General features: G+C 35.4%; 1 protein-coding gene across 13 annotated transcripts in view; it reads right to left on the bottom strand.

Annotated features, from left to right (window-relative positions):
- SPAG16 (sperm associated antigen 16) overlaps nucleotides 1–25,904 on the bottom strand; it is a 959,311-nt gene that overhangs the window by 491,708 nt on the left and 441,699 nt on the right. For all 13 annotated transcript variants that reach the window (XM_084999006.1, XM_084999017.1, XM_084999011.1 and 10 more), the window contains one exon: nucleotides 20,163–20,306. In XM_084999006.1, the coding sequence (XP_084855132.1) occupies nucleotides 20,163–20,306 (144 nt within the window). The remainder of the gene's footprint in view (nucleotides 1–20,162; nucleotides 20,307–25,904) is intronic.

Below are 25,904 nucleotides of genomic sequence, written 5' to 3'. Positions count from 1 at the left end.
AAATGGTAAAATGTGAAGAATCATGACTAAAATAGTAATATTTAATAGAAATTGAACACAAAGAGAAATCACTGAAGACTGGAACCATTAAAGAATGCTTTGTATTAGGTGTGAGACGTGCATGAACTTCAAAGCGGGGCAGGCTTTAGATGGAAAAATGAGAAAGTAGAAAACATCTACAATGAGTAAGGAAACAGGGTAGAGAGAAAAAGTGTAAGAACAGGAATAAGTATTTTGTACCCAGTTTCTTGGGTACTTTTGCTAACACTAAGTGTTTGTGTTGGATAAAAAGGGTGTGCCAAGATCAGAAAATTTATGTTTCAAATTTGGAGGGCCTTGACTGTTAATGCTAAAGATAACTCTCTCTCTCTCTCTTTTTTTTTTTCCAGAAATAACAGATCATGACAGAGAAGTTGCACTGGAATATAACATGATAAATAGCAGTGTTTTAGGATAACAAATAAGTGAGTGCTGGACAGTATAAACTTAGGAGATGCAGACATAAAAGTAAGACAGTTTGTTAGAGAAGAGCCATAAAGGATATCATGATATCTTAAAATAGCAACTAGAATATCAGTATGATGGCAAATATTTTTCAGTGCCGTAAGATGTTGGGAACAGAGAAGCAAATAGTGTGGATATCAGTCCTACTATCCCAGAGTTCACAATCCAGCAGAGAACACAGGTATTCTTTTTTTTTTTTTTTTTTTTTTTTTTTGCCTTTTTAGGGCCCCACCCGCAGCATATACAAGTTTCGGGGCTAGGGCCCAAATCAGAGCTGTAGCTGCCGGCCTACACCACAGCCACAGTAATGCAGGATCCAAGCTGCATCTGCAACCTACACCACAGCTCACACTAATGCTGGATCATTAACTCACTGAGCGAGGCCAGGGATCGAACCTGCATCCTCATGGATGCTAGTCAAGTTTGTTAACTGCTGAGCCACGACGGGAACTCCCAAACACAGGTATTCTTTTAAGAAAAATTCTTGGGTGATAAATGCTGATAAGAGATGTTACATGAAAAACTGTATCTTGGAAATTATCCTAATCTGGGAGGATCAAGGAAAGGTGCCCTTAACAGTGACTTTGAAACTCTGGTGCTAAGGAATGAAGGTTTGTGACTCCTCCTAATTCATATGCTGAAAACCTGATCCCTAATGTGACTGTATTTGGAGAGAGGGACAGTGGGAGGTAATTAGGTCATGAGGTTGGAGCCCCTGTGAATGGAAATAATGCCCGTATAAGAAAAGACACAAGAGAGCTTGCTTCTTCCTTGCTCTTCACCTTGTGGGAATACAATGAGAAGGTGGCCATCAGCAAATGAGGAAGCAGGCTCTCACCAGATACCCCCTCTACCAGCACCTGGGTCTTGAACTTCCTAGCCTCCAGATTGAGAAATAAATGTTTATTGTTTAAGCCACCCAGTCTATGGTAATTTGTTACAGCAGATGGAAGCTGAGATACTTAGCCCTGAAAACAGATTAAGAGTTAGTTATATAAAGGCTGAGGCTGAGGGAATAGAGAGTTCAGTGAACATTCCTAGCAGAAAAAAAATTGACTAAAGGCCTTGAGGTGCTAGATAAACATCACAATCAGTTTTCTACAATTTTCTTTTCTCTTTTTTTTTTTTTTTTTTTTTTTGTCTTTTTTTAGGGCTGCACCTGCAGCATATGAAGGCTCCCAGGCTGGGGGTCAAATCAGAGCTATAGCCACTGGCGTATGCCACAGTCATAGCAATGCCAGATATGAGTTCCATCTGCAGCCTACACCATAGCTCAAGGGAATGCCAGATCCTTATCCCACTGAGTGAGGCCAGGGATCAAATCTGCATCCTCATGGATGCTAGTCAGATTCGTTTCTGCTAAGCCATGATGGGAACTCCAGTTTTCTGGAATTTACTGTGATAGCCAAGAGCCTTTGATGAGCAAAATTGTTGAAAAGACAACTACGGTGGAGCTGAGGAAACTTGGTCTGAATTATCTTGCTAAACATGTTTCCTCTTTTATGAACATTATAAAATGCTTTAAAAAGTTGTCATACTCAAAATAAATAATTTGTATAAATGAGGTTGGTAAAATCTTTTTGAAGTCTGTTAATAAGCTCAGTGACACATGACATGACATCAGAGCACAAACCCCAATACTGAAATTATGGAGAAACAGAAAAGAACATGATTCAAAAATGACTTCTAAGGCCTGTGGCATTACGACAAGAAACAAGGGCAGCCAATAACCATAACAAAGATCATATTAGTATGGGAAAGGGCTATTTAGCTTGGGAAGGAGAAGGATGGAGGGAAAAAATAAACATTTTAATCAAATCCAATACTCTGTTATTGATTTCTCTTTGCCAGACATACCTTGTAGAATACTTATAATGCTTTTGACTTTGAAATATTTGGCCGAAGCTATTGGATTAGCCAAGGTAAAAGCTCTGCTTCTGGTGTAATCTCTTGTATTTCATTTATATGTGATTTATTCCTTTCTCCACAAAAAGGTTCTTTTTATTGATAAAATAGATGAAACTGAGAATCCCAAAGGGAATTTGATGTCCACCCACACAAAACAGGTTTGCAAAGTGTAAGTAGCAGGCAAGAAAAAGATTCAAGTACATGAAAATTGTGAGTTTTTTCTCTTCCTTTTATTTTCTTTTTTCTTTTCTTTTGTTTTCTTTTATGTTGCAAAGTCAATACTAGACAGATTTTCTGTCCTTTTATGTGTTAGTCAATTAATTATCCTTGAAGCTTTAAATTATTGAAAGCAATGTCCCTACACTTGAAATGCAGAGGTTTGTTATTTAAAAAAATTAATGTCACTTACTGTCATTAAGGTTGCACCTGCTTAGGTTGGAAACGTTCACTCAATGTCATATCTGCAAAGGTTTTTAAAGTAAACTCTCTACCAGAAAAATTGGTATTATCTTATTTGCTTCATTAAAGTTAGGACAATTGTCAAAAAATATCTTGACAAGCCTTAAAGGTGTCTTATTTTAATAGTCTCAGTAGGGTTTTGTATCAGGCTGAGTTACCACAGCTTCCCCAATGTTTTAAAATAATGTCCTGGTTAATATTTAATAATGTAATATTAAATATTATATATAAATAGTAGGTCTTACTGAGTTTTGTGTCAAAGATATTAAATACAGAGAAAACATGATTTTATAAACATAAAATGAGAATAATTCCTAATAAATATACATCAGACTCATTTTTATTTAGTGTCAAAGTGATGGACTGGGAAGAAAAATAAGCGATAGGGCTTGGTTCTTGCACATTTGGTTTTAGTCTGGAGTCCGTATTTAATATTCAGACCATGAGAATGTTCTCACTCTAAGAACATCATTCCTCAGAGACCAATCCCTCCTGTTTTAACTCTAAGACCCAAAATAGGCAAATCAAAAGTTTCAAAGTTAAATCAGCATGAGAATAAGAACTAGGGTCTAGTAATCCACTGCAATCACTCTTCTGAACCCTATGATCATAAAAGCCTCATTGTCAAATGTGCACATATTCCCTCCATATCTGACCTCACACCTAAGTGATGCTTACCATGTCATTTAACCCTCTTTCGTGCATGTCTTTTTCTCCTGGCTTCCTCAGATCCATTCTGTCCTGGCTCATCTCCTGCTGCCTGGCACCTCCTTCATAGACTCTTATTTTAAATCATCTCTTTTTCTCCCTTTGCACATTTTGTTTCAATTAGTTCATCTATCCTTAATCATTCCTCACATTGCAGGGCTTCCATATAATTTATCAGTCAATTTGGAGCAATTTTTAGAGTAAGGGGGTGCTATTAATAATTCTATACAGATAGCAGGTAGAAACTGGGATTTTCTCGGAATAGACAATCCATTCATATGAAATGATAGAATGCAAAAACGAATTCAACTGTCCACCTCTTCCTGTATCCAAGCCCTTGACCTTGTGAGGCAGAATAACTCAGGTAGTTAATGTAGGAACATGAGCTTTGATATATTCCTTGATATGCTCATTAATTAACATCTGTAACTTAAGGGTCCAGGGAATAATATCCCCACTGGCCTTGTTTACTCCAGAGTATATCTGTTTTACAAACAGGTGGATGTTAATCTCTAACCCACTCCTCAACTGATAGAAAAGGAATGAGAGGAAGGGAGGGAGACTCCCAGCAACTCACAGTCTAGGGAAAAGAAGAACAAAGACACCATAAATCTTAAGGGGCATATCCACCTCTAAGACCCCTATCGGACAAGGACTGATACAGGATTGATATTGACAATTAGAAATCTTTGATAATGATTTGATTACTGATATAGGTAAACAGGGCAAGGCCAGTGGGAAAAAGAACTGATATCTGGGTCCCACGTTGGTACTCTAGTCTTTAAGAAATAAAACCCCCTTAGAAAATTAGAGGAGGGGGATTCCTCCCCCCCAGTGTCTTTGCTGGGAGCTATTTGCTTTCCTGTAATAGACTTTTTGCTTCTTACTGTGTGCTGTGTGTTTGTGAAGTTCATTCTTGGGCTCCATGAATAAGAACCTGGATTCCAGTAACATCTTTCTGGTAACACTTGTTACTCTGTAGTCCATACCCTCTCTTACTCTGGGTTTTGGCCAATATAATAAGAAGGAAATTACATCATGCTCATTCCAGCATAGTCCCCAAGAGAACATGCACAAGACTGTCGGTGCTCTTACAAAGTTGAACTTGCTTGTCTTTGTACCTGAGCTTCTCTGTAAGAACACATCCAAACTAGCCTATGGGAAGGATGTGAGAAGCATGTAGAGGGTGAGACATCTAGAAGATTTTGAAGGCACTCCAATAATACTAACAGAAGTTGAGCCACCAGAGGACTTGGCCTAAAAGCAGATACAGGCAAGAGGCCAGTTGAAATCAGATCTTCCCAGATAAGCCCAGTATTAAATGATAACCTACAAAATTATGAGCTGAAGAAATAATTCTTGTATTAATAGCTAAATACATATAAAGTGTTTTATTATGCAACACTATTGTGGCAGTAGATAACTCATATACTATCAAATCATATCTCTCCTAAGATTCAGATTCACATACTGAATATCTTTACCTAAAAGTTCTAAGGATATTTCAAACTAAATAAACCCAAGATAAAGTTATAAAATTTTCAAAAATCCCTTTACATGTGTATACACACACACCATATACACACATACATATATATAATCTCAGAAGCCCAGTTTTACATGTTGAAAATCTGGACCATATTAATTATTCAATATTTCCTAATTCTGATAGGGAGAATTATTCTTAGTGTACCTATCTTTTCTATACCTTTATAAATCATGTTTAATCTATCACTACTCACTAGGCCTTAGCCTTTTTCGGTCAGGGGTCTAGCAAGAGACTTAAGCCCTAATGCCCTAATATACACATTGAATGTACTACATTTATTTACCTCCTATAGATGCAGAAATCCAGGTTTAGAGAACTGAGAAAGTATCACACAAATAATTTATGTAGGGTTTAATTCCCTTAAAGAATCCAGATTAAAAAAGGTTGGTAGGTTGGTAGATCTTTCTTAGTTTTCACCTGGACTATGCTAATAGTTTACTTGACTATTCTACCTTTAGACTCACCTTCTAATTGGTCCACCATAAGTTATGATTTGCTTTAGCCTTTGCCACTGTTTATCATCTGCGAGTGAACTGTATTTAAGAAAAGAAGTTCGGAGTTCCTATAGTGGCTCAGCAGTTAGCAAACCCGACTAGCATCCATGAGGATGTGGGTTTTATCCCTGGCCTCACTCAGTGGGTTAAGGATCTGACATTGCCATGAGCTGTGGTGTGGGTCACAGACATGGTTCAGATTCTGTGTTGCTGTGGGTCTGGCGTAGGCTGACAGCTACAGTTCCAATTGAACCCCTAGCCTGGGAACCTCCATATGCCATCAGTGCAGCCCTAAAAAGACAAAAAGACCAAAAAAAAAAATTTAAAATTTAAAAATTTGGAAAAGAAAACAGGTTTGATTCTCTCCAACACGGATGCTAACAAAATTAAATAATGGTATATTTAATATATTCCTAATACCTTTTTATTGCCTATCTTGCTATTGATCAGTAACAATACTTTTTAAATTTGCTTCTGTCATGTTACTGTCTTCATGATGGCTATTATCACTCTATGACTGTGCTGAGTATTTGATACAGACTTTGAAAAGAGTTGAAAATAAATGGAAGAGCCATGCCATGACCAGTTTACCCATATGGGTGTACATCAATGCACATTGTAGATCCAGAATGACAAATCTCAACTTGAGAGCTTAATGTTGTCTTCCAAGGTGTTACATCCTCTCAGTTAGAATGTTTTCATATATATTATAATGCCTTTTTGAGGTGAGACCTGTGAGCTTTTCTGATATTCCTGGAGCAACAAAATTTTGTACAATCTGCAGTAACTTGCCAAGGTTTCCTCTGTAATTTAATCAGGCCATCAATCAGCAAGGTTAGATCATAAGCTAATATTTCTTTATACCTTATATACAGTTGAATGATTTTTTTGGTTTAACCAGAGGCAAAATGTTAGTTCCTCATGACATTTAACAGTTCCTGAAGTCATTATTTTGACAGCATCTATTTGACCTGAGAAACTTCTTGCCTACGGAAATAGTCTTAGGGCAAAATTTGCTTACATAAAAACTCAAGAATGAAAGTGACCTTAAAGGTGAATTTTAATCATCTATTAAAAATAAATGCAGGCTTCTGAGTAAGATGATGCTATGGATCCACACCTCTAACTCCCCGACCCAGAGTTTATAGGAATGACCAGGAAAAAAAGAAAACAAGGAATGAACACACTAAGATTAAAACCAAGAAAATTGCCATCAGATGCCCAGAAGCTCAAGGAGTGTCTTCTAAATATATTACAGACCAAATTGGCTGGAAGAATGCATAAAGGTATGGTTTGGAATTTTTAAAAGAGCAGCATTAAGAACTATTCAAAAAAAGATCTTAGAAAATCTCATTAAAACCTCCTTAGAGAACAGAGGGGAATTTATGGAACTAGACTTGATAATATGCAGAAGGTCATTGCAGTAAGGGGTGTTTTCTGGAACAATTGTCTAAAGTATAGCAGAATGCCCAGTGGGGGAGCTCCCTCTAGATTTGAATGAATCAAAAATCTCAGAAGATGGCCTTCCTTTTGGGAAAATGACTAAGAGAAACAGAAAGCACAGAAGCTTTAAGGTTTCTTTTTGAAAAGGGCATGTAAAATAATTGGAAAAATCAGTACACTTAGACCAGTTTTCAATAGAGTTATTTCTTCATCTTTTTTTCCCCCTTAAACCAGAAGATATTTGAAATGATGCTAAAAGTCAGAAGGGGACAATTCTAAAGAATCAGAAAAAATAACTCTCTCTGAAACCCATTCACTAACAAAGAAAAGAGAAATAGCTAGAAAACTGCTGCATCATATTTCCAAAATGCTCAAGACAACTTAGAATCTATGAAGTTAGAGAAAGTAGAGGTGGGATAGGAAAAATCTGAAATGAGGATCATGTAGTGCTTCCAGGGATGTGGGTATTTGTAAATATGGGACACAGGATGACACACCCGACTCAAGAAAGGAATATATATATATATGCTGAATATATATTTTAATATGTCAGTTCCGTGTGATCAAATGTTTTCTGCTAATGGGATAAGTATCACTTATGGCTCACTCATCTAGAAGTATGGGTAGGCCATTGACAACTTCTTAGTTTCTTCAGGTAAAGCAAGTGTCATCATTTCTTGAACATGCATCATTAGCTAGCTGAAGACCCAAGGGAGTTTAGGGTGGTAGCACTAGGAGTATCCCTTCCAAGCTATCTCAATCTTATAACTCAGGTTGAAAAAAAAAATGGATGTGAACTACTGTATTCTGTTAAGCCTGTCGAGTATGAATCCATGACCTAAATATTTTATTTATGTGAAAACCAAGTATTCTCCTGCCATGTAATAAGTCAGACTAGAGTCAAATCTTGGTCTCTGGCAAAAACAGCAAGATTTAATACAATGACAGCTTTATGAAAGTGAAATAAGCTATTTTAATATGAATCCAATTAAAGCTTTTTGAGGGTGGGTTTCAACACTAGCAGTGGTAGGTGGCAGATATGGATGTGACTCAGAAATCAGGAGAAAGAAGAGGGTAGCAGAGGCTGTTTCTTAGCTCTTCAGTGAAATTCAAAGAGCACCCCTAAATGGGGATACATATTTGGTGTGTCATTGTTTACAGACATTAAAGAACTGTAACTGCATGTCTTTTCCATGGAGCAAGGGGAAACATAATTTATCTAATGAAAATCTGCAATGGAGTTACAAATATAAATATATCATTATATAAATGTTGTTTACTAATATAAAAAATAATAATTTTAACTTTGCACCTAAATAAGAAAGGAGGAAAGAGATGAATTAGATGAAGGTGATAAAAACAGACGATAAACTTGGCGATAATACTGTAATAACTTTATATGGTAACAGACAGTTGCTAGACTTATCAGGAAAACCAATTCACAATATATATAAATGTCAAGTTACTATATTGTATACCTGAAACTGATATGATATTGAATGTTAATTATACTTCAATTTTAAAATTTTTTAGAAATTCACAAGGCCAAAAAGTTATGCTGCTTTATTTCTTAGCTAGGTTACACAGATCACCTAACTGACATGTGTTTATAATATACATATTTGATAATATATCCTATTAATCTTTATTTATTTGTAACTAATTACTTCAAGGTAAAATCCAGATTATTAGAGCTAGTTAAATAATTCATAATATCTATTAAAGATCATCAAACACCTCCCCATACACATGCAGATATGGAAGATCAAATATGGGTTTAAGAGCAATAGGAGAAGGAGAAAACATAAAGATGAAGTGGAAAAAATGATTATTAAAATAATATGAATAGAGACTGTCTTGACTGTGGTATAATAGCCAAGATATGGAAGCAATGTAAGTGTCCTTCAACAGATGAATGGATAAAGAAGACGCTCTATACATTCTTGTATGGGAACACTACTTGGCCATATAAAAGAATGATGAAAAGAATGAAATTTTGTCATTTGTGACAACATGGAGGGACTTGAAGGTTGTTATGCTTAGTGAAATAGTCAGAGGAAAAAATACAATATGTTATCACTTATATGTGGAATCTAAAAAAATAAAACAAAGGAATACTACTCAGCCATAAAAAGAACAAAATAATGCCATTTGCAACAACATGGATGGAACTGGAGACTCTCTTACTAAGTGAAGTAGGTCAGGAAGAGAAAGACAAATACCATATGATGTCACTTATATCTGGAATCTTATATATGGCATAAATGAATCTTTCCACATAAAAGAAACTCATGGACTTGGAGAATAGACTTGTGGTTGCCAAGGAGGAGGGGGAGGGAGTGGGATGGATTGGGAGCTTGGGGTTAATAGATGCAAACTGTTGCCTTTGGAATGGATAAGCAATGAGATCCTGCTGTATAGCCCTGGGAATTATATCTAGTCACTTACGATGGAGCATGATAATGTGAGAAAAAAGAATCTATACATGTATGTGTAACTGGGTCACCTTGCTGTACAGTAGAAAATTGACAGAACACTGTAAACCAGCTATAATGGAAAAAAATAAAAATAATGATATAAAAAAAATAAAAAGAGATTTTTGAAACAAAAAAATAAAATAAAAAATAAAACAAAGTAGTGAATATAACAAAAAAGAAATAGACCCTCAGATATAAGAAACCAAGTAGAGGGTACAGGGGAGGGATGGGGGGGATAATAAGAGGGATTTAGAGGTACAGACTACAAAATAAATAAGCTATAAGGATATATTGTAGAGCACAGAGGATAGGTCCAATGTTTTATGATAACTATAAATGGAGTATAAGCTTTAAAAAGTATGAATCATTATGTTGTAAAACCTGAAATTTACATAATATTGTAAATCAACCAGATCTCAATAAATTTTAATGCTTTGAATTAGATAAAAAGATTGGAATCAGGGTGTTTTTATTTAAAATGAGAAATTCTGTCTTCATGAAGAATCAGTGAATTACGAAATACTATGGATCCATGCTTGAAGGGAACCCAAAAATCACTAAGACGTGAATCGAAAAGAAAAAAAGAACTCAAGAATATATTGAAAATATTGCTCTAACCATACCAGCAGTAAATGATATCACCAACTAACTAGAGTTGTTTAAACATCTGATATCAAAATATATTTAATAATAAAGATAAAAAAGAAGTTTCACTCAAACCTATAGCTCATACTGTACTTAATGGAAAGAAAAATTAGTATATTTTGTTTTGAGAGCAAAAATATAGCATTTTAAAATGCATAAAATGCTTCTATAGCATTTCTTTGAAAGAAATTCGCAGCTGTAAACAGTCCATTAAAAAATAATAAAGATCACCATGATATCATATCCTTCCACATTAAGAAGGGAGGAAAAGAGAAAACTAAATCTAAAGGAAATAGAAGGAATTAAATAAATACTATAGTGGAAATAAATAAAAGATAATTTTAAAAATATATAGAAAATAATTAATAAATGTTGGTTCTTGAAAAAAGTAATAAAATTCACAAATCTTGACCCAATATGAGCAACAAAAAGAGAAGACTAAAATTATTAAAATTATTAAAATCAACAATTAAAAAGGGCATTGCTACCAAATTTCCAGAATTACAAAGATAATACAGGAAATTGAACAATATGGCAATAAATATGGCAATAATATGGCAACAAATCAGATAATCTAGATGAAATGGATGAATAAAATAAAATCATTCCACAAAGAAAAGAACAGAACCAGACAGTTTCACTGACGAATTTTGCCAAATATTTAAAGAATTAATACTAATCCTTTACAAATTCTTCCAAAAAATACAAGATGGGGGAAACAACTCATTCAGTGAGGTCAGTATTGCTTTGAATCTTAAACTAGAGAAAAACATCACAAGAAAATTGTAATATATCTCTTATGAATATACATGAAAACATTCTCGACAACAACAACAAAAAACTAGCACACTGAATCTGGCAACATATTAAAAGGATTTTCAAAAAGGCAGGAAATAGCAAGCATTAGAATGGTTGTGGAGAAAAAGGAACCCTCGTTACACTGTCATGGAAGTGTTAAATTGGCACAGACACTATAGAAAATGGTATAGAGATTCTTTAAAAATCTGATAGAACTACCACATGATCCAGTTATTCCACCTCTGGGTATTTATCTGAAGAACATAAAACATTAATTTAAAATATATATACACCCCTATGTCCATTGCAACATTATTTACAACAGCCAAGTCACAGACATGACCTAAGTGCCCAGTAAAGAATGAATGAATGATGGAGTTGTGGTATATATAGATACAATTGAACATTTCTCAGCCATAAAAAAGGTGAAATCTTGCCATTTCTGACAATATGGATACATCTGGAGAGTATTATATTAAGTGAAATAAGTCAAATAGAGAAATACTGTATCATGTCACTCAAAGGTGGAATATTAAGTAAACAAGCAAAACAAAACCCAAAAATAAACATATAGTTACAGAGAACAGAGTAGTGTTACCAAAGCGGATGGGGAGTGTAGGGAGGGTGAAATGAGGAAGAGGGTCAATTGTCTGGTGATGGATAGAAACTAAATTTTAGTGGTGAGCACAACTGTTGTATACACAGAAGTTGAAGTATAATTTGTATACATGAAACTTATAAAATGTCATAACCTGATTCTTTAGAAAGGAGGTTATAACCATGACCAACTAGTGTTTTTTTCCAAGAATGCAAAGTCATTCGACATACAAAAATCAATCAATATAAAACACTATATTGATAGAATAAAATACGGAAACTACATGACCATTTTAATAGTTACAGAAAAAGTGTTTAATAAAATCTAACACTCTCTTATGATAAATGCATTTAACAAATTGGGAATGGAAAGGAAATTCCTCAACCTGATAAATACATCTACAAAAAATTCATGACTAACGTACTTAGTGATGTAAAATGGAAAACTTTCCCCCTAAAATCAGAAATAAGACAAGGATATCTGCTCTTGCTATGTTTATTGAACCTTGTTCTAGAGGTTTTAGGTGAACAATTTGTTTAAAAAAATAAAAAGCAATCATATTGGAAAAGGAAAAGGAACACTCACTAACCTCACAGATAACATGCGAAGATAAAAAGAAAATTCTAAGAACTCTACTAAAATTATCAAAATTAGTGGTATTGTATAGAGATACAAGATCAATATACAAAAATCAAGTCTATTTCTTTACCTTAGCATTGAATAATCTCAAAAAATTAAATTAAAACAATTTCATTTATAGTAGCATCAAAAATAAAAAAATACTTAGGAATAAATTTAACATAGTAGTATTGCGTATTAGTTTTCTTTTTCCTACTGTAACAAATTACCACAGAGTGGAAGAAAATAACACAAATTTCCTAAAACTCTGAAATATGTTTTCCTGGGCTAATAACAAGATATCAAAAGGTCTGGTTCTTTCAGGTGTCTTGAGGGGAGCTGCTCTTTCTCACCTCACACTGCATCACATCACTCCTGCTCTGACCCTTCTGCCTCCCTCTTCTACATTTTAAGGAGCTTTATGATTACACTGGGCCCACCTGAATAATCCAGGATAATCTTATTTTAAGGTCAGCTGAATATAAATTTTAATTCTATCTGCAATTTTAATTCCATTTTGTTATATGATAATTTTAGAGATTCTGTATTTTCTCCAGCTTTTTTCTCTCTCTCTCTTTTTTTTTTTTTTGTCATTGTTGAAAACCTGACATTTTAAATAGTACTATGGGGAAAGTATGTAAATGAGACTCCTCCCCAGGGTTTGTTGTTGCTTTTTGCTGTCCTTGTTGTTTTTAGGGATTTTTCTAAAGTAATTCACTAAGGTCTCTCTTCTTTGTTGTGCGTGGCCACAGAAGTCTGCCTGTTTAGCAAATGATTAAACAGATAATGGTTCAATGCCTTGAAAGAATAAGTCATCCAGTCTTTGTCAAGTGGCTCTGTTGAGGCACCTGTTCAACATTCTGCAAGTTTACAGCTCTGCCTTAGCCTTTACTTCCTGTTTGAACAAGTCTCAAGTTCAGCCAGCTGTGAGAGATCAGACCTTTCCCAAGTCTCTCCTGGCATGCACCCAGCTCTCCAAATGCATGTGTCCTTTGATGTCCCTATGAATATGACAGTGTTTCAAAGCTCCTTATGGACAGTTAATTATCTAATTTTTCTGTTTAAGAATTTTAGGAGTTCCCATCGTGGCTCAGTGATTAACAAATCCGACTGGGAACCATGAGGTTGCGGGTTCAATCCCTGGCCTTGCTCAGTGGGTTAAGGATCCGGCATTGCCATGAGCTGTGGTATAGGTCATAGACGCAGCTCTGATCCCGCTTGCTATGGCTGTGGCGTAGGCCAGCGGCTACAGCTCCGATTAGACCCCTAGACTGGGAACCTCCATATGCCGTGGGTGCAGACCTAGAAAAGACAAAAAAAATAATAAACAAATAAAAGTCTAACTTAAAAAAAAAAAAAAAGAAAAGAATTTTAGTTCACCTCTGCTTTGCCCAAATGTCATTGTTACCTTAGGCAGTTGGAATATTAAACAAGCACTGCTACTTGTTTGTTACCAATGCCGTAAAAAGCAGTCCATCCATAGAGAGTAAGCCTTGAGTCAGGTCAAATAAAAACAAACCCTGAAAATGGCAATGGGCTTCTGAGAAGTTCAAATAGTGACCTTTCCCTGAGAATGGGGCTTTGTGGAGCTCTTCAAACTTGTTCTGCTCTGCTACATGCTGGCATTGGTTTTCACAGCTACCATGGTTGTGAGACAATTGGTTTTCAAGGCTATTGCAGAGTTGGGGAGAGAGAGGGATGGGAATTGGGTGAGTTAAAACATATGAAAGGTCACATTCTTACTCAGATGCAGAAATTTTTCTTTAATTAATGCTCTTTTAATTGATACGTGCTTAAGTTCTAGAGTTCTGAAAAAGTTAACTATGACAATTTTTGCCAGTATTCTCTCTGCTTTCTGAAGGAGAGATTTTTGAACGCCCTTATTCTGCCATTCTAGGATTTCTTTTGCTAATGACTGGGCTTTTGAATGAAATTTATCCCCATTGCAATATTAATCAGAGAAGGTTTTATATTTATATTTGTAAAATGTCAAAGGAAGGACTAATATCAGGTTTGGGGTTACTTTGATAGAGCCACCTCGGTAGTGACAAATGGTCTGTGTGAGTGTGCAATGCATGTGTGTGTTTGTGTATATTTCCCTATAATCACATGATATGACCAGAAGCATGAGAGGAAGTGACCACATTCTGGGTCTATAATTTTCAACTCTGTTCATTTTAATTAAATAAATATTGATTCCCCATAATATGTCAATAGATATGCTATTTCCTAAGGATACAAAGATGTGTACGATATAGACCCTGTCCTAAAGTAGCTTGTAGTACTTCTCAGATTTTATTTTCCTTGTAGAAAGTGAGAGACAGGCCAAGAGACCTGGAGATAATACTGGTTTAAACCAGATCTCAATTAGAACCTTCCAAACTCCACCAATGACGATACTCTTACCAAATGTTTACTCTGAGTCCAAAGCTGCTAAATGTTTTATTCAGATTTTTTTCATGTATTCTTCATGAAAACCTTATGAAGTAGGTAGTCCTCATTTTCAAATGAGCATCTGAGGCTGAGACGGAGGCTCTCAGAAATTAAATAAAATGACATGGCTGGTTTTTTGTCACACCAACAGATGAAAACAAGTCTGATTTTAGAAGGTACTTCTTATGTAGTACCAGATCCTGCCACTTGCCTGAGGAAAGCCCTGGGCCAGTCTCTCCAAGTTTTCACTGAGTTGGGAGACTATAGGAAATTTTTATTTTCTTAATACTTTTCTCTATGGTGATCATGTACTACTTTTAGAATTAGACAAAAACACTTAACGAAATAGAATGTTACCTTCAATGTTCAGCTTCTTCACATAAAAGTGACAGACTATATGAAGAACAGAAGCGTAACATATGCCTCATCAAAGAACAAAAAGTAGAACATTATTATTTAACAGGTATATCTCAGAATTACCTTGGTAAATATCTACTGAGGTTTCCAGATTAGGAAAGCATCTACCTCTGAAGCTTAGAAGGAAGCAGGGCATCACAATCTTAGAGAATTGCTGCATCAATCCCTAAATGATGTTTTGGAATTTGAACCCTTGGCTTTATGTTTCTAGCAAATAAAATGATTAACCATTCTTCCATTTTTTTAAATAACTAAATGAGACACTTGTCAAAGAGCTTTCATACTTTGGTTTTAGGCACCGTATAAATACACGAATAGATAGCTCGTACAGCAAAGAGAGAGTATGAAGGATTTTGCAGAGGCCCATTTATTCACAATTCATAAATCAGCTTATAAGGGTAGAAGTTATGTTTAACAGGATGCTGTCAGCTCTATTTCTGCCTCAGGCAGTGAAATCAGGAAAAAAAAATGCAGCACTGTGAAATTGTTTAAACCGCTAATCCCAACTACTTTCAGTTTATGGAGACATTTGGGAAGATACATGCTGTTTCACATAGTAAGCTGTGGTCATACAAAAGAAAATGCAACTTCAAACGTCAGAGAACTGGACATTGTATTTTACATTCAAGACAATGTTACTGTTATTGAGCAGTTGGCTGATATAGGTAAAGACCAAATAATATGTTATTTAGGTAGTGTAGTGTGTGTTTTACTGATCCTTTAAAGTCAACCTGGAGATTGACATGCAACTCTGTTTTGGTTGCCCAAAGCTATACTAAATGAATGAAAAATAATAATACATGTTTGTGGATACAGCAGGTCAAACACTATATGGTTTAATTCCTCAAAAACAAAAAAAAATTTTATTTTTAAATGTATTTTTAGGAATTCCTGTTGTGGCTCACTGGTAACAAACCTGACTAGTATCTATGAGTGCAGGCTCGATCTCTGGCCTTGCTCAGTAGGTTAAGGATCTGGAGATGCCTTGAGCTGTAGTGTAGTCACAGACACAACTTGGATCCCATGTTGCTGTGGCTATGGCACAGGCCCGCAGCTATAGCTCCAATTAGACCCCTAGCCTGGGAACTTCCATATGCTGCAGGTGCAGCCCTAAGAAGAACCCCCCCCCCAAAAAAACAGTATTTTAAAATACATTTATTTTAAATACCCTTTGTTTTAAAAGGCAATTTTTGGTGTTTCTGGCCATTTTTTAGCCAACCAAATCCTAAAAAAAGGAAATGTAGAATTCTTTCTTCTATAAAAACAAAATAAGATGAACTTATTGGTATAATTTTTAAAGAGATATTTTAAGTAGACATCTTTTTGCATTAATTATATTTGATTTTCAATTTTTACATGTCTATGTTTAACTTGGTATGAAATTCAGACATAATCTTCTGATATTTCATGGTTTAATGGCATTCTTCTAATTCCAGCTTAGTGTAACCCAGACATCACAATTAATGTCCTTCTTAATCCACTGTGTTTAAAGCTATCAGTTTTATTTAAAAAAAAAATTGAGCTATGTCTACATTCTCTGTCAATGAATGAAAAATAATAACAGACAACATTTATTGAGCATATGTGTGCCAGGCAACAGAATTTGTGTTTTTCATAGATGATGGTATTTAGCCTTTACCATTAAACTGAAAAGTAGGTATTACTGTTGTACCCATTTTGCAGATGAGAAAACTAACAGGATTTGCAAAGTTGAAGCTAAAATGGGCAATCTGAAACTTTGATTTTATGTGTCAGAGCAGGATGACTACTTTGCATTGGATTATGCTTAAGATTCCTGATTTTTGGCACTGTACATTTCACTCTTTCAACAGCACAAAGGCAGAACCAATAGAAATCTGCATTGTTCCACCCCTTCATCATTTTTAGCCACCGATGGATAACTTTCAACAGCCAGTTCATCAGTCTACCCAGTAAAGGCAAAGGGTGCTTTACCTTACCAATGTGTGACTGCCATCTAGTGGTAAACATTTAGTAATTGCTCGTTCTACAGGAATTAGTTACCCATGTCATTCCTAAAATGTCTTGATAGGTAAATTCTATTAAGAAACTTAAAATCTTAGATACAAACAAAACCAATTTTACTATAAACAATAGAAGGAAATGATTTAGTTGTGTGTATAGTGTTATTTTGAAACAATAAAGCTTTTGGGAGTCTGAACCTTTTGTTAGTAAAAGTTTTAAACTGTCTTCAGTTTGTATAGTTTAATATTTGTATAAGGATGATATAGTTAAAAGTTTTCCACATACATTTTATTTTTTGAGCTAAAAATTGGTTAGAAAATGTCAATGTTGAAAATATTTTAATAAAAACAATCATTATCTTTAGGGAAAAGAAAAACGTGGCTAACATTTACTGGGAATAAACACCAGCTGGACAAGTAATAAGGTTTGCATAGATATTGAAGGTTTGGACAAAGAGGACTTGCTCTTATTTAGATTCTAGGCATCTTAGGTATTTTTGTCTGTTTGGTTTTATGTTCCCCAATTTGCTCCATTACCTGTAAATGTCCATTCCTCATTTGATCCATCTAACTCCATGGCATCCAGATTCTACATTCACCTTCCTAGTTCCCAGCTGCTCCAAAATCCCTTCTCTTTATCAATTTCAACATGTAGGGGTTAATAATATTTGCAAACATGTATGTCTTAAGTATAAATGATAGATTTTTTTCCCAATTATTTATTTATTTATTGGTCTTTATTTTAGGGCCACCATTTGGAAGTTCCCAGTCTAGCGGTCAAATCAGAGCTGCAGGTGCCATCCTATACCACAGCCAAAGCCATGTCTTAGAACTACACCACAGCTCAGGGCAACGCTGGATCCTTAACCCACTGAGCGAGGTCAGAGATCAAACTCTCATTCTCATGGATTCTAGACAGGTTTGTTACAGCTGAGCCATGATGGGAACTCCCCAACTACTTCAAATTAAATTTTTATGTCTAACTATTAATTTAATTTATAATATTCTCATAGTTGCATCATTTACATATTCCATGCTTTTATTTATGTATGTATGTATTTATGTATTTATTATTATTAAAGTAGAGTTGATTTGCAGTGTTTCATCAAATTCTGTTATACAGCAAAGTGACCCAATCACACACATTTCCCTATGTTGTACAGTTAGGGTCCCATTGCCCATACATTCCAAATATAACAGTTTGACTCTCAAAAACCCCAAAACGTCCATCCATCACATTCCCTCCCCTTTCCCCCTTGGGAACCCTAAGTCTGCGTGCCTAGTACAAACTCCTTCAGAACTGATATCTTCCCCAAATAAAATAAAGCTTTTTGTTGTCATTTCTATTAATCATTTATTATTTTTCATCCTCCTAAGAATGAAATTCTACAAAAAGAATATTTGCTATTCAGTACGTCTCCCTTAAAACACATACAGCTAAATGTATTTTCTCCCATTATTTTTAAAAGCCATGTAGTTGAATTTTACTAAAATTCTGACAGAGAAAGCACTGAATGTAAATTCATACTATGGGTGAATAACGATGTATTTCACCTCATTTAATTTCAGTAATTGAGTGGGAAAACAGGAAGATCTATTAAAAGGACCGTGTGCTGGTCAAACACTAATGAGACAATCTCAGAGTCACTGGCTGTCATGGAGATGGGGCATTATGGAAACCTGGTTAGTATGCCAAGCAGCTACGTAAGCGACAGGCTACACTTCTAATTGTGTTGTCTCTGCTTGCAAAATGGGCTTTATGTTCCTGAAAGGTGAGAGGTAGTGCAGACCTGTTTATTCATATGCCAAATATGGAATTATTACATATTCAAAAATTAAATTCAAACATCTAGCACCAAAGGTAAAATTATATTTTGAAAACATTTTCAAAAATTAAAATTAAAATATAATTCGCTCTTTTCATTAACATACATTTTTGAACATTTGTGCTTATTTTTATTTCAATCTAATTTCATTGATATCCATATCAAGGATAAGACAAAGATTTTTTTTTTAAAGTTTTGTAAACACATGATAAATCAATAAAGTCCTCCTAAGAATGAAATTTCCCAATGGAGTGGTTAGGAAGTTGCCTTAAGAACTATGAGCCTCTAAAAGTAATTAGACCAGAGAGTGTTAAAAAAGAGTCAGACAGAGGAATGCTTATAAATGCTAAGTATAATGAAGAAAATGAGAAGACAGTTGGGACTGGGGATAGGGGTTGACCACCACCAACTGTGGGCAGAGTTTCCTGACACCAGAATAATGCATGTCTGTTTAACAATGTCTTACTTTCTGTGTCCTCATGCTTTTGGTATAAAAATTCAGTGAATCCTGAAAATTACAAGGCTCAGTGCCTTCAGTTCTGCTTTGTTCTCTTGAGCAAGTATCACTGAATTTTTAAAGAAATTGATTACTACCTTCTGATCCTTTTTGGTAAATAACTAAAATACTAAGAGGAAAAGATGCAAGATTAACAGAGGCAAAGCAAACACCGGCATGCATTATTGGCCAGAAGTCCATGGTTCTTGTCAGAGCTGGTGAGTACAATGAGCATTTATAATGCCTGTCTTGGGAAGCTTATGACCAGTTTAAATGCTTCAGCATGTGGACTAAGTTTTACATGTACCAAAATATCAAAAACTATCAATCTAAAGTCAATATAATGAAAGCCACTTATCAAAATTCAGTGAAAGAGGTGGGGTTGCCGAGATAAAAGTGGTACCTAAGGCAGCAAAGTATAAAGTTTCAAGTTCCATTTATATAAGATGAGTAAGTCCGATGGATCTATTGCACAACATAGAGACTACAACTAAATATACTTATTGAGTACTTAAAAATTTGCTGAGGGTAAGTCTTATATTAAGGGATTTTATAATAACAATAATAAGAGTGAGTAGGAGGAACTTTTGGAGATGATAAATGTGTTTATGGTATAGATTGTAGTGATGGTTTCAAGGATGTATACCTACCTCCAAATTTATCAAGCTGTATACATTAATTACGTAGTTATTCATACTTCAATAATAAAGTGGTTTAAGGAAAAAAAAAAGGCATCAGAGCAAAGACATGAAGTAAATGTGTGCATTGCTGGAGAGATTAGGCTGCTCTGGAGTTGTGTGCACTGACCTGGGATGGAAGCAGCAGTTTGAAAGCCAGTCGGTGTGGCCCAGTCCCGTGAGAAGCACGTTGCCTTTCGGGAGTGCCACCAACTTCCAGACACGGTCCTCCCCACAGGAGACTAGGAATTCTTTGTGGGGGTGCATGACGATGCTACGTGGGGCAAGAGAAGAAAAGGAAGTTATGGGGAGATAATAGTGAATGGTTTCATACTGACAATAAATGGAATAGCAGTGATTATCCATTTCAGCCAGGCAGGACAGCTTATAAAGTACTGGCTCAGAAGTCAGATGGGCCAGGGTCTACATACTGGCTAGAGCTCTAACTTATAGTTTCCTGAATGCCATCAATCTAATTAGGTTCATAAGATCTCAGATTCTTCATTTGAAAAATAGGGTGGTTTATTTAGGAAATAATCATATCTAAGTCTTATTTAGGTGAACACTGATGTCTAATTCTGGTTTTGAAACAATAACTGTGGTTTTTCTTTTCAGGAAGAAAGTTATGCTGATGAAAATTTGATGTCAGGCTATTTGGACCAGTAGCCATGCTTATTAAACAAACCAACCAACCAACAAACAAAAAACTTTGTTTCAGACTACAGTACAACTTAAATTAGGCATTATCCAGGAAAGGTTCATGAATCTTTACTAAATTATCATAATTCTATAATAAATTCTATAAATGAAACATTAACTCCATGGCCCACTATCTACACAAAGTAAAGGAGTTCAAATTTTGCACTAATACACCACTTAAATTGGCTTCAGTCAATGCACAGTACACAAATTACAGTAATGAATTCAGGATGCATAAGGCAATTCCCACTCTACAATGGCATAGAAGGAAATGAGAAAGAAGTATGTAAAATTAATGATGAGCACATTAAGCAGTATTATGATCATTGTGGCTAGTTAAATACTGGAGCTAACCCATTCTAAAATCAAGAGTCTACAAGGTTAATGCCTAATACTTTATCTATGACAATTCTTTAAACTTATTTATGTAGAATTTCATCTATGTTTTACAATGTAATGGGGACGAATGTGTCCAATGTTAAGCACCTATTAAAATGCCAGCCTAAATATTAGCAGAAACGTGTTCAATCTCAACATAGCCATATCAAGTCAAATACATAATGCATTTACTTGTCTATAAAGTGAAATAAATAATAACTTAAAAATAAAAATTAGACAATCATTTCTCTTATAGTCCATTGTATGAATGACATTGTTCCCTTCTTCTGCAATTTAGACTTTAGGAAATCAATTTCCCAAAGAAATCATGGTCTTGGTCCACACCTACGTAGATAATTCCAGGGCTTACATGGGAGCCAAGATTATCCTTATGGATCCCTTCCAGTAATTCCATTACATCCCCAAATTCTGAGCTGAAAAAATATCTGCCCCTGTTAGACCTATACAGTTCTGTAAATCTGTAGAGTTGATCAGTGTTGGAAACATTCAACTCACAGGCATGTAACCAATGAGGAGGGTCTTCTTTCTAGTGAAACAGTTTCCTTCTCTCCAGCACTTTGTTGCTCAAAATAAACGCAGTAGAAGGGAAATTATTTATTTTGTAATTCATCATAATGTTGCTTTGTGACTTTCAGAAGGCCAATTCAGGAAAGGAATTTATTACATATCATATTGGGGGGAATACATTTATAGAACCTAATTAGAAGAAAAATATGATGAGAGGTAAAAAATGTCAGGTTGAAATGAATTCTATATTCAAACACACATAAGAAGGCAAACTAAATCTTTGAAGCTACTGAGTATGATGTATGTTGGCTCACAGCTTTCCTGGCAGACACATGAACACTTGACTAGATGATAAATTACCTTGTTTAAGTGAAGATAACTAAAATCATTGATGTCTTTACAAACTTTGAAAGATAAGTTTCCAAAATGACTTTAGTGAGGGGAGTTATTTGTACAGGTTAAGGAAAAAATACATAAACACAAACATACTGGTGGTTCATCTGTTTTGAAAGTATTTTTCTTGACTCTTCTTTGTTATAGTTTTTTTTTTATTATAGTTGATATACAATATTCTGTCAATTTCTGCTTACAGAAAAGTGACCCAGTTATACATATATATATATATATATATATACATTATTTTTCTCATATTATCTTCCATCATGTTCCATCACATGTAATTGGATATAGTTCTCTGTATTATACAGCAGGACCTCATTGCTTATCCACTCCAAATGCAATAGATTGTATCTAGACTCTTCTGATCCCTGTACTCTGGGGCCCCTTCCACACCACTTGCATTTCACGTGGACTGATTCTACTAATAACACTCTCTGGCTTCTTTGTGTACATACTCTTCTTCTAACATTGTCTTAAAAAGAAAACATAGCTACATATGACTCTTTTCCTACTCATTCTGGACCAATTTTAGTCAAACACTGATGTTCTTTAAAATGTATGGTATTTTACTTCCCCCATGGAATGGTCTTTAAATGACAAGAAATATTTCCAACATGCTATTTTCATAGCAAGGGATTAATAAGTACTTCATATCGAGTTAGTCACAGAACAAGTACACCAGAAAAGACTGGGTTATAGGGATAAAGATCTGCAATCAAGAGTCACAGATCCAGATTCAGATCATTCCCTGTGGGAGATGAGCAAGACAGGAAATACAGATTAAGGGCCACTGACCAGAAATATCTCCCCTGATACAGAATATAGTGAAGTTGAGTCTTATTACCAACTCTATAATAGGGCACTGGTGTCTGAAATCCTCCCCTCTTCCTTCTCATCATCGTCAATAACAATATCTAGCATTGTTTGAAAAGTTAATATTCACCAGAATCTGTTCAAAATGCCTGATTCTCACAGCAAGTAGAATGAAAGTTCATGAGGGCAGGAGTTTATGTCTGTTTGCTGTACACTTGCTGTATACTCAACCCTAACAGTCGCTGGCACACATGACCTATTAAGTTAATACTTGTCAAATGTCTGACTGGGGAATTGACATCAATACAGTGAGTTTTGCTATTTTATGACTAAGTAAACAGATGTTGAGTTGTTAAATAAATTGTCCAAGTTTGACAATGGAGGGAGGCTGACTTTGAATCTAGGATGGTCTTAGTTTGAGGCTCATTTATTTTAGGTATTTTTACTTCGAATGAATCATTCATAGCTTATTTCTTATACATAAATATCTATAATTCTTGTAACAGAGATCGGGGATATTATAGTTCCCAGTAAAGGTTTAAGTTATTTAGTCATTCCTTGGCACTGAGTTAAAAATACATCTAGGAATTGTCATCATATATATTAGAGGAGGGTACCATCTGATGTAATAATCTTTAAATTGTTAGAGGACCCTATTCTTTACAATTAAAATGCTTTGCTTATGAAAGAGAAGTCGGGTGAATAGCACTCCTACTACATTATTGTCTACAAAGGTGTTTGTGCTGAGGTACCACATGTTGCACTTTTACAAACCCTTGAATTTGTTTTCTCGTGCTAATATTATGAGCTATGTACTGTATGTCAAGTTATCAGAAGGCATTAACATTTTAATAACTTTTATGCAGTACTCTTTAAAGAATAAATATTCTCTTTAAAGAATAAATAAAGAATAAATGCACAGGATATTTAATAAACATTAGTTCCATAGGCACTTCGTTAAGAATTTCCCCAGTATACTCAGGCCTCATTTTCTATCATTCTATTTATCTTGGAATCAGTCTTTTGAAGAAGTTGAAAAATGGGAGAAATAACTAACACTTTATAGGAGTCAGTTCCTGACCCCAAAATTTCATAATTAACTTATTTAGTGGCCACAACCTCCCTACAGCTTAGATCTATTATTATTCACATTTTGCAGATGTGGAACTGGAGCATATGGAGGGTAAGTGATCTGCTCAAGGCCACAAAGCCAGGAAGTAGCAGAGCGAGGGGCTATGAATTTGAGCAGATGGTCTCCAGAACCCCTGGCTCTCTGGAAAGTGGGCTCAGAACTTCAATACCTTTTTCCTTTTTTAGATGATAACAGGAGCAAAAGCCAAGCTGAACATTGTCTTATTTCTGTCTAAGGGATTTACTGAGATGCACCTTGAAATTCCTGAAGAATTGGTAATTATTTTGTCATTTTTATAATGGGGTGTGAAAGGTCATTTTCTGGAAGGTTTGGGCATTGGCTTGGTTCAGAGTGGTGGAGAAATAGATAAATAATGATCAACAAGATGTACTTATGATTGAAAGCTGAGGTTGGACAACTTTTTCTGTAAAGGGCCAGAGAGTAAAAGTTTTAGGCTTATGGACCATATGGTCTCTGCCGTAACTACTCAACTCTACCATTTTAGCTTGTAACAGCAACAGACAGAACATGAATGAGTGAGGAAGGCTGTGTTCCAAGAGAACTTCATTTACCCAAGTAAGTGGTGGGCCAGATAGAGCCTTTGGGTCCTAGTCTGCCTACCCCTGTTCTGCTCCACCCCATTTGCATGGTATGGAGTAGACTGGTGTTTTAGAGTATGGACTCCCAAGTATGTTGTGAATTTGAACTCTTGCTCAGGTACTTACTTACTAGATATTCTTAGGTGAGATACTTCACCAGCCTTTTCCTTAGCTTCCCATTTGAAAAGTGGGAAGAATAGCCATTCATATGGTATTTTTTGTTTTGAGAATTAAGTAAGTAAACACATGTGAAGAACTTAGAATAGTGTTAGACGCATAATGAAACTCAGTGAACATTATCATAGTGGAGAGAGGCAGGGTCTCTGAAGCCAGCCTGCCCAGATTGACTATTGGTCTAGAACTTAATTTACTAGCAAATCTCATTGACAATCTCTATAGCCTCAATTTCCTTACTTGTGAAAAGGAAAGGATTTATAAAGGTGTTGTGTTGTTACGATAAGTTGGTATGTGTAAAGTAGTTGGGACGACATCTAAATATGGTCAGCTTTCCATAAATATTGGCTACTGTTATTATAGAACATTATTGGACTTCATTGTACCTGGCCCTTCATGAAGTTAACTTTTATAATCGATACATGCCTCTTTTATTTTTTCTTTTTACTACTGCACCTGTGGCATATGGAAGTTCCTGGGCTATGGGTCAAATCAGGGCTGCAGCTGAGGCCTATGCCACATCCATGATAACTCCAGCTTCTTAACACACTGAGGGAGGCCAGGGATTAAACCTGCATCCTCGTAGACACTACACAGGTTCAATAACTTAACTCTCTGAGCCATAACAAAAACTCCATAATACATGACTCTTTTAAAAAGCATTAAGTAGGAGTTTCCATCATGGCTCTGTAGTTAACGAACCCGACTAGTATCCATGAGGACGTGGGATCGATCCCTGGCCTTGCTCAGTGGGTTAAGGATCTGGCGTTGCTGTCAGCTGTGGTGTAGGCCGACAGCTACACCTCTGATTTGACCCCTAGCTTGGGAACCTCTATATGCTGTGTGTGTGGCCCTAAAAAAAACAAAAGACAAAAAAAAAAAAGCACAAGTAAACACAAGTAGTAAATTGTTTTTAAAATTATAAATATTTAGAGAAAATAAAAAGGAAAAGGATTTTTCCACATGGTTTTGATAGATACCAGACATTGTTGGACTTTAGCTGATGTTAAATCCTCTGATAAAAAATGCAACACTCATAATGAATACTTTCACACACGAACATAAGGCAGCTTTGTGACTGTCTCTTTCATAATATGGCTTTTAGGAATGCATTGAGGGAAACAGTGGACAGTATGGACACACTGACTCC

The sequence above is a fragment of the Sus scrofa genome, chromosome 15, assembly GCF_054392235.1.
Source record: "Sus scrofa isolate SSC_HxYL_T2T_F1_AM1 chromosome 15, Sscrofa_HxYL_maternal_Yorkshire_Landrace_v2.0, whole genome shotgun sequence".
Taxonomy (NCBI): domain Eukaryota; kingdom Metazoa; phylum Chordata; class Mammalia; order Artiodactyla; family Suidae; genus Sus; species Sus scrofa.
The sequence above is the reverse complement of the archived record's forward strand: the minus strand, read 5'-3'. Positions and strand labels throughout refer to the sequence as shown.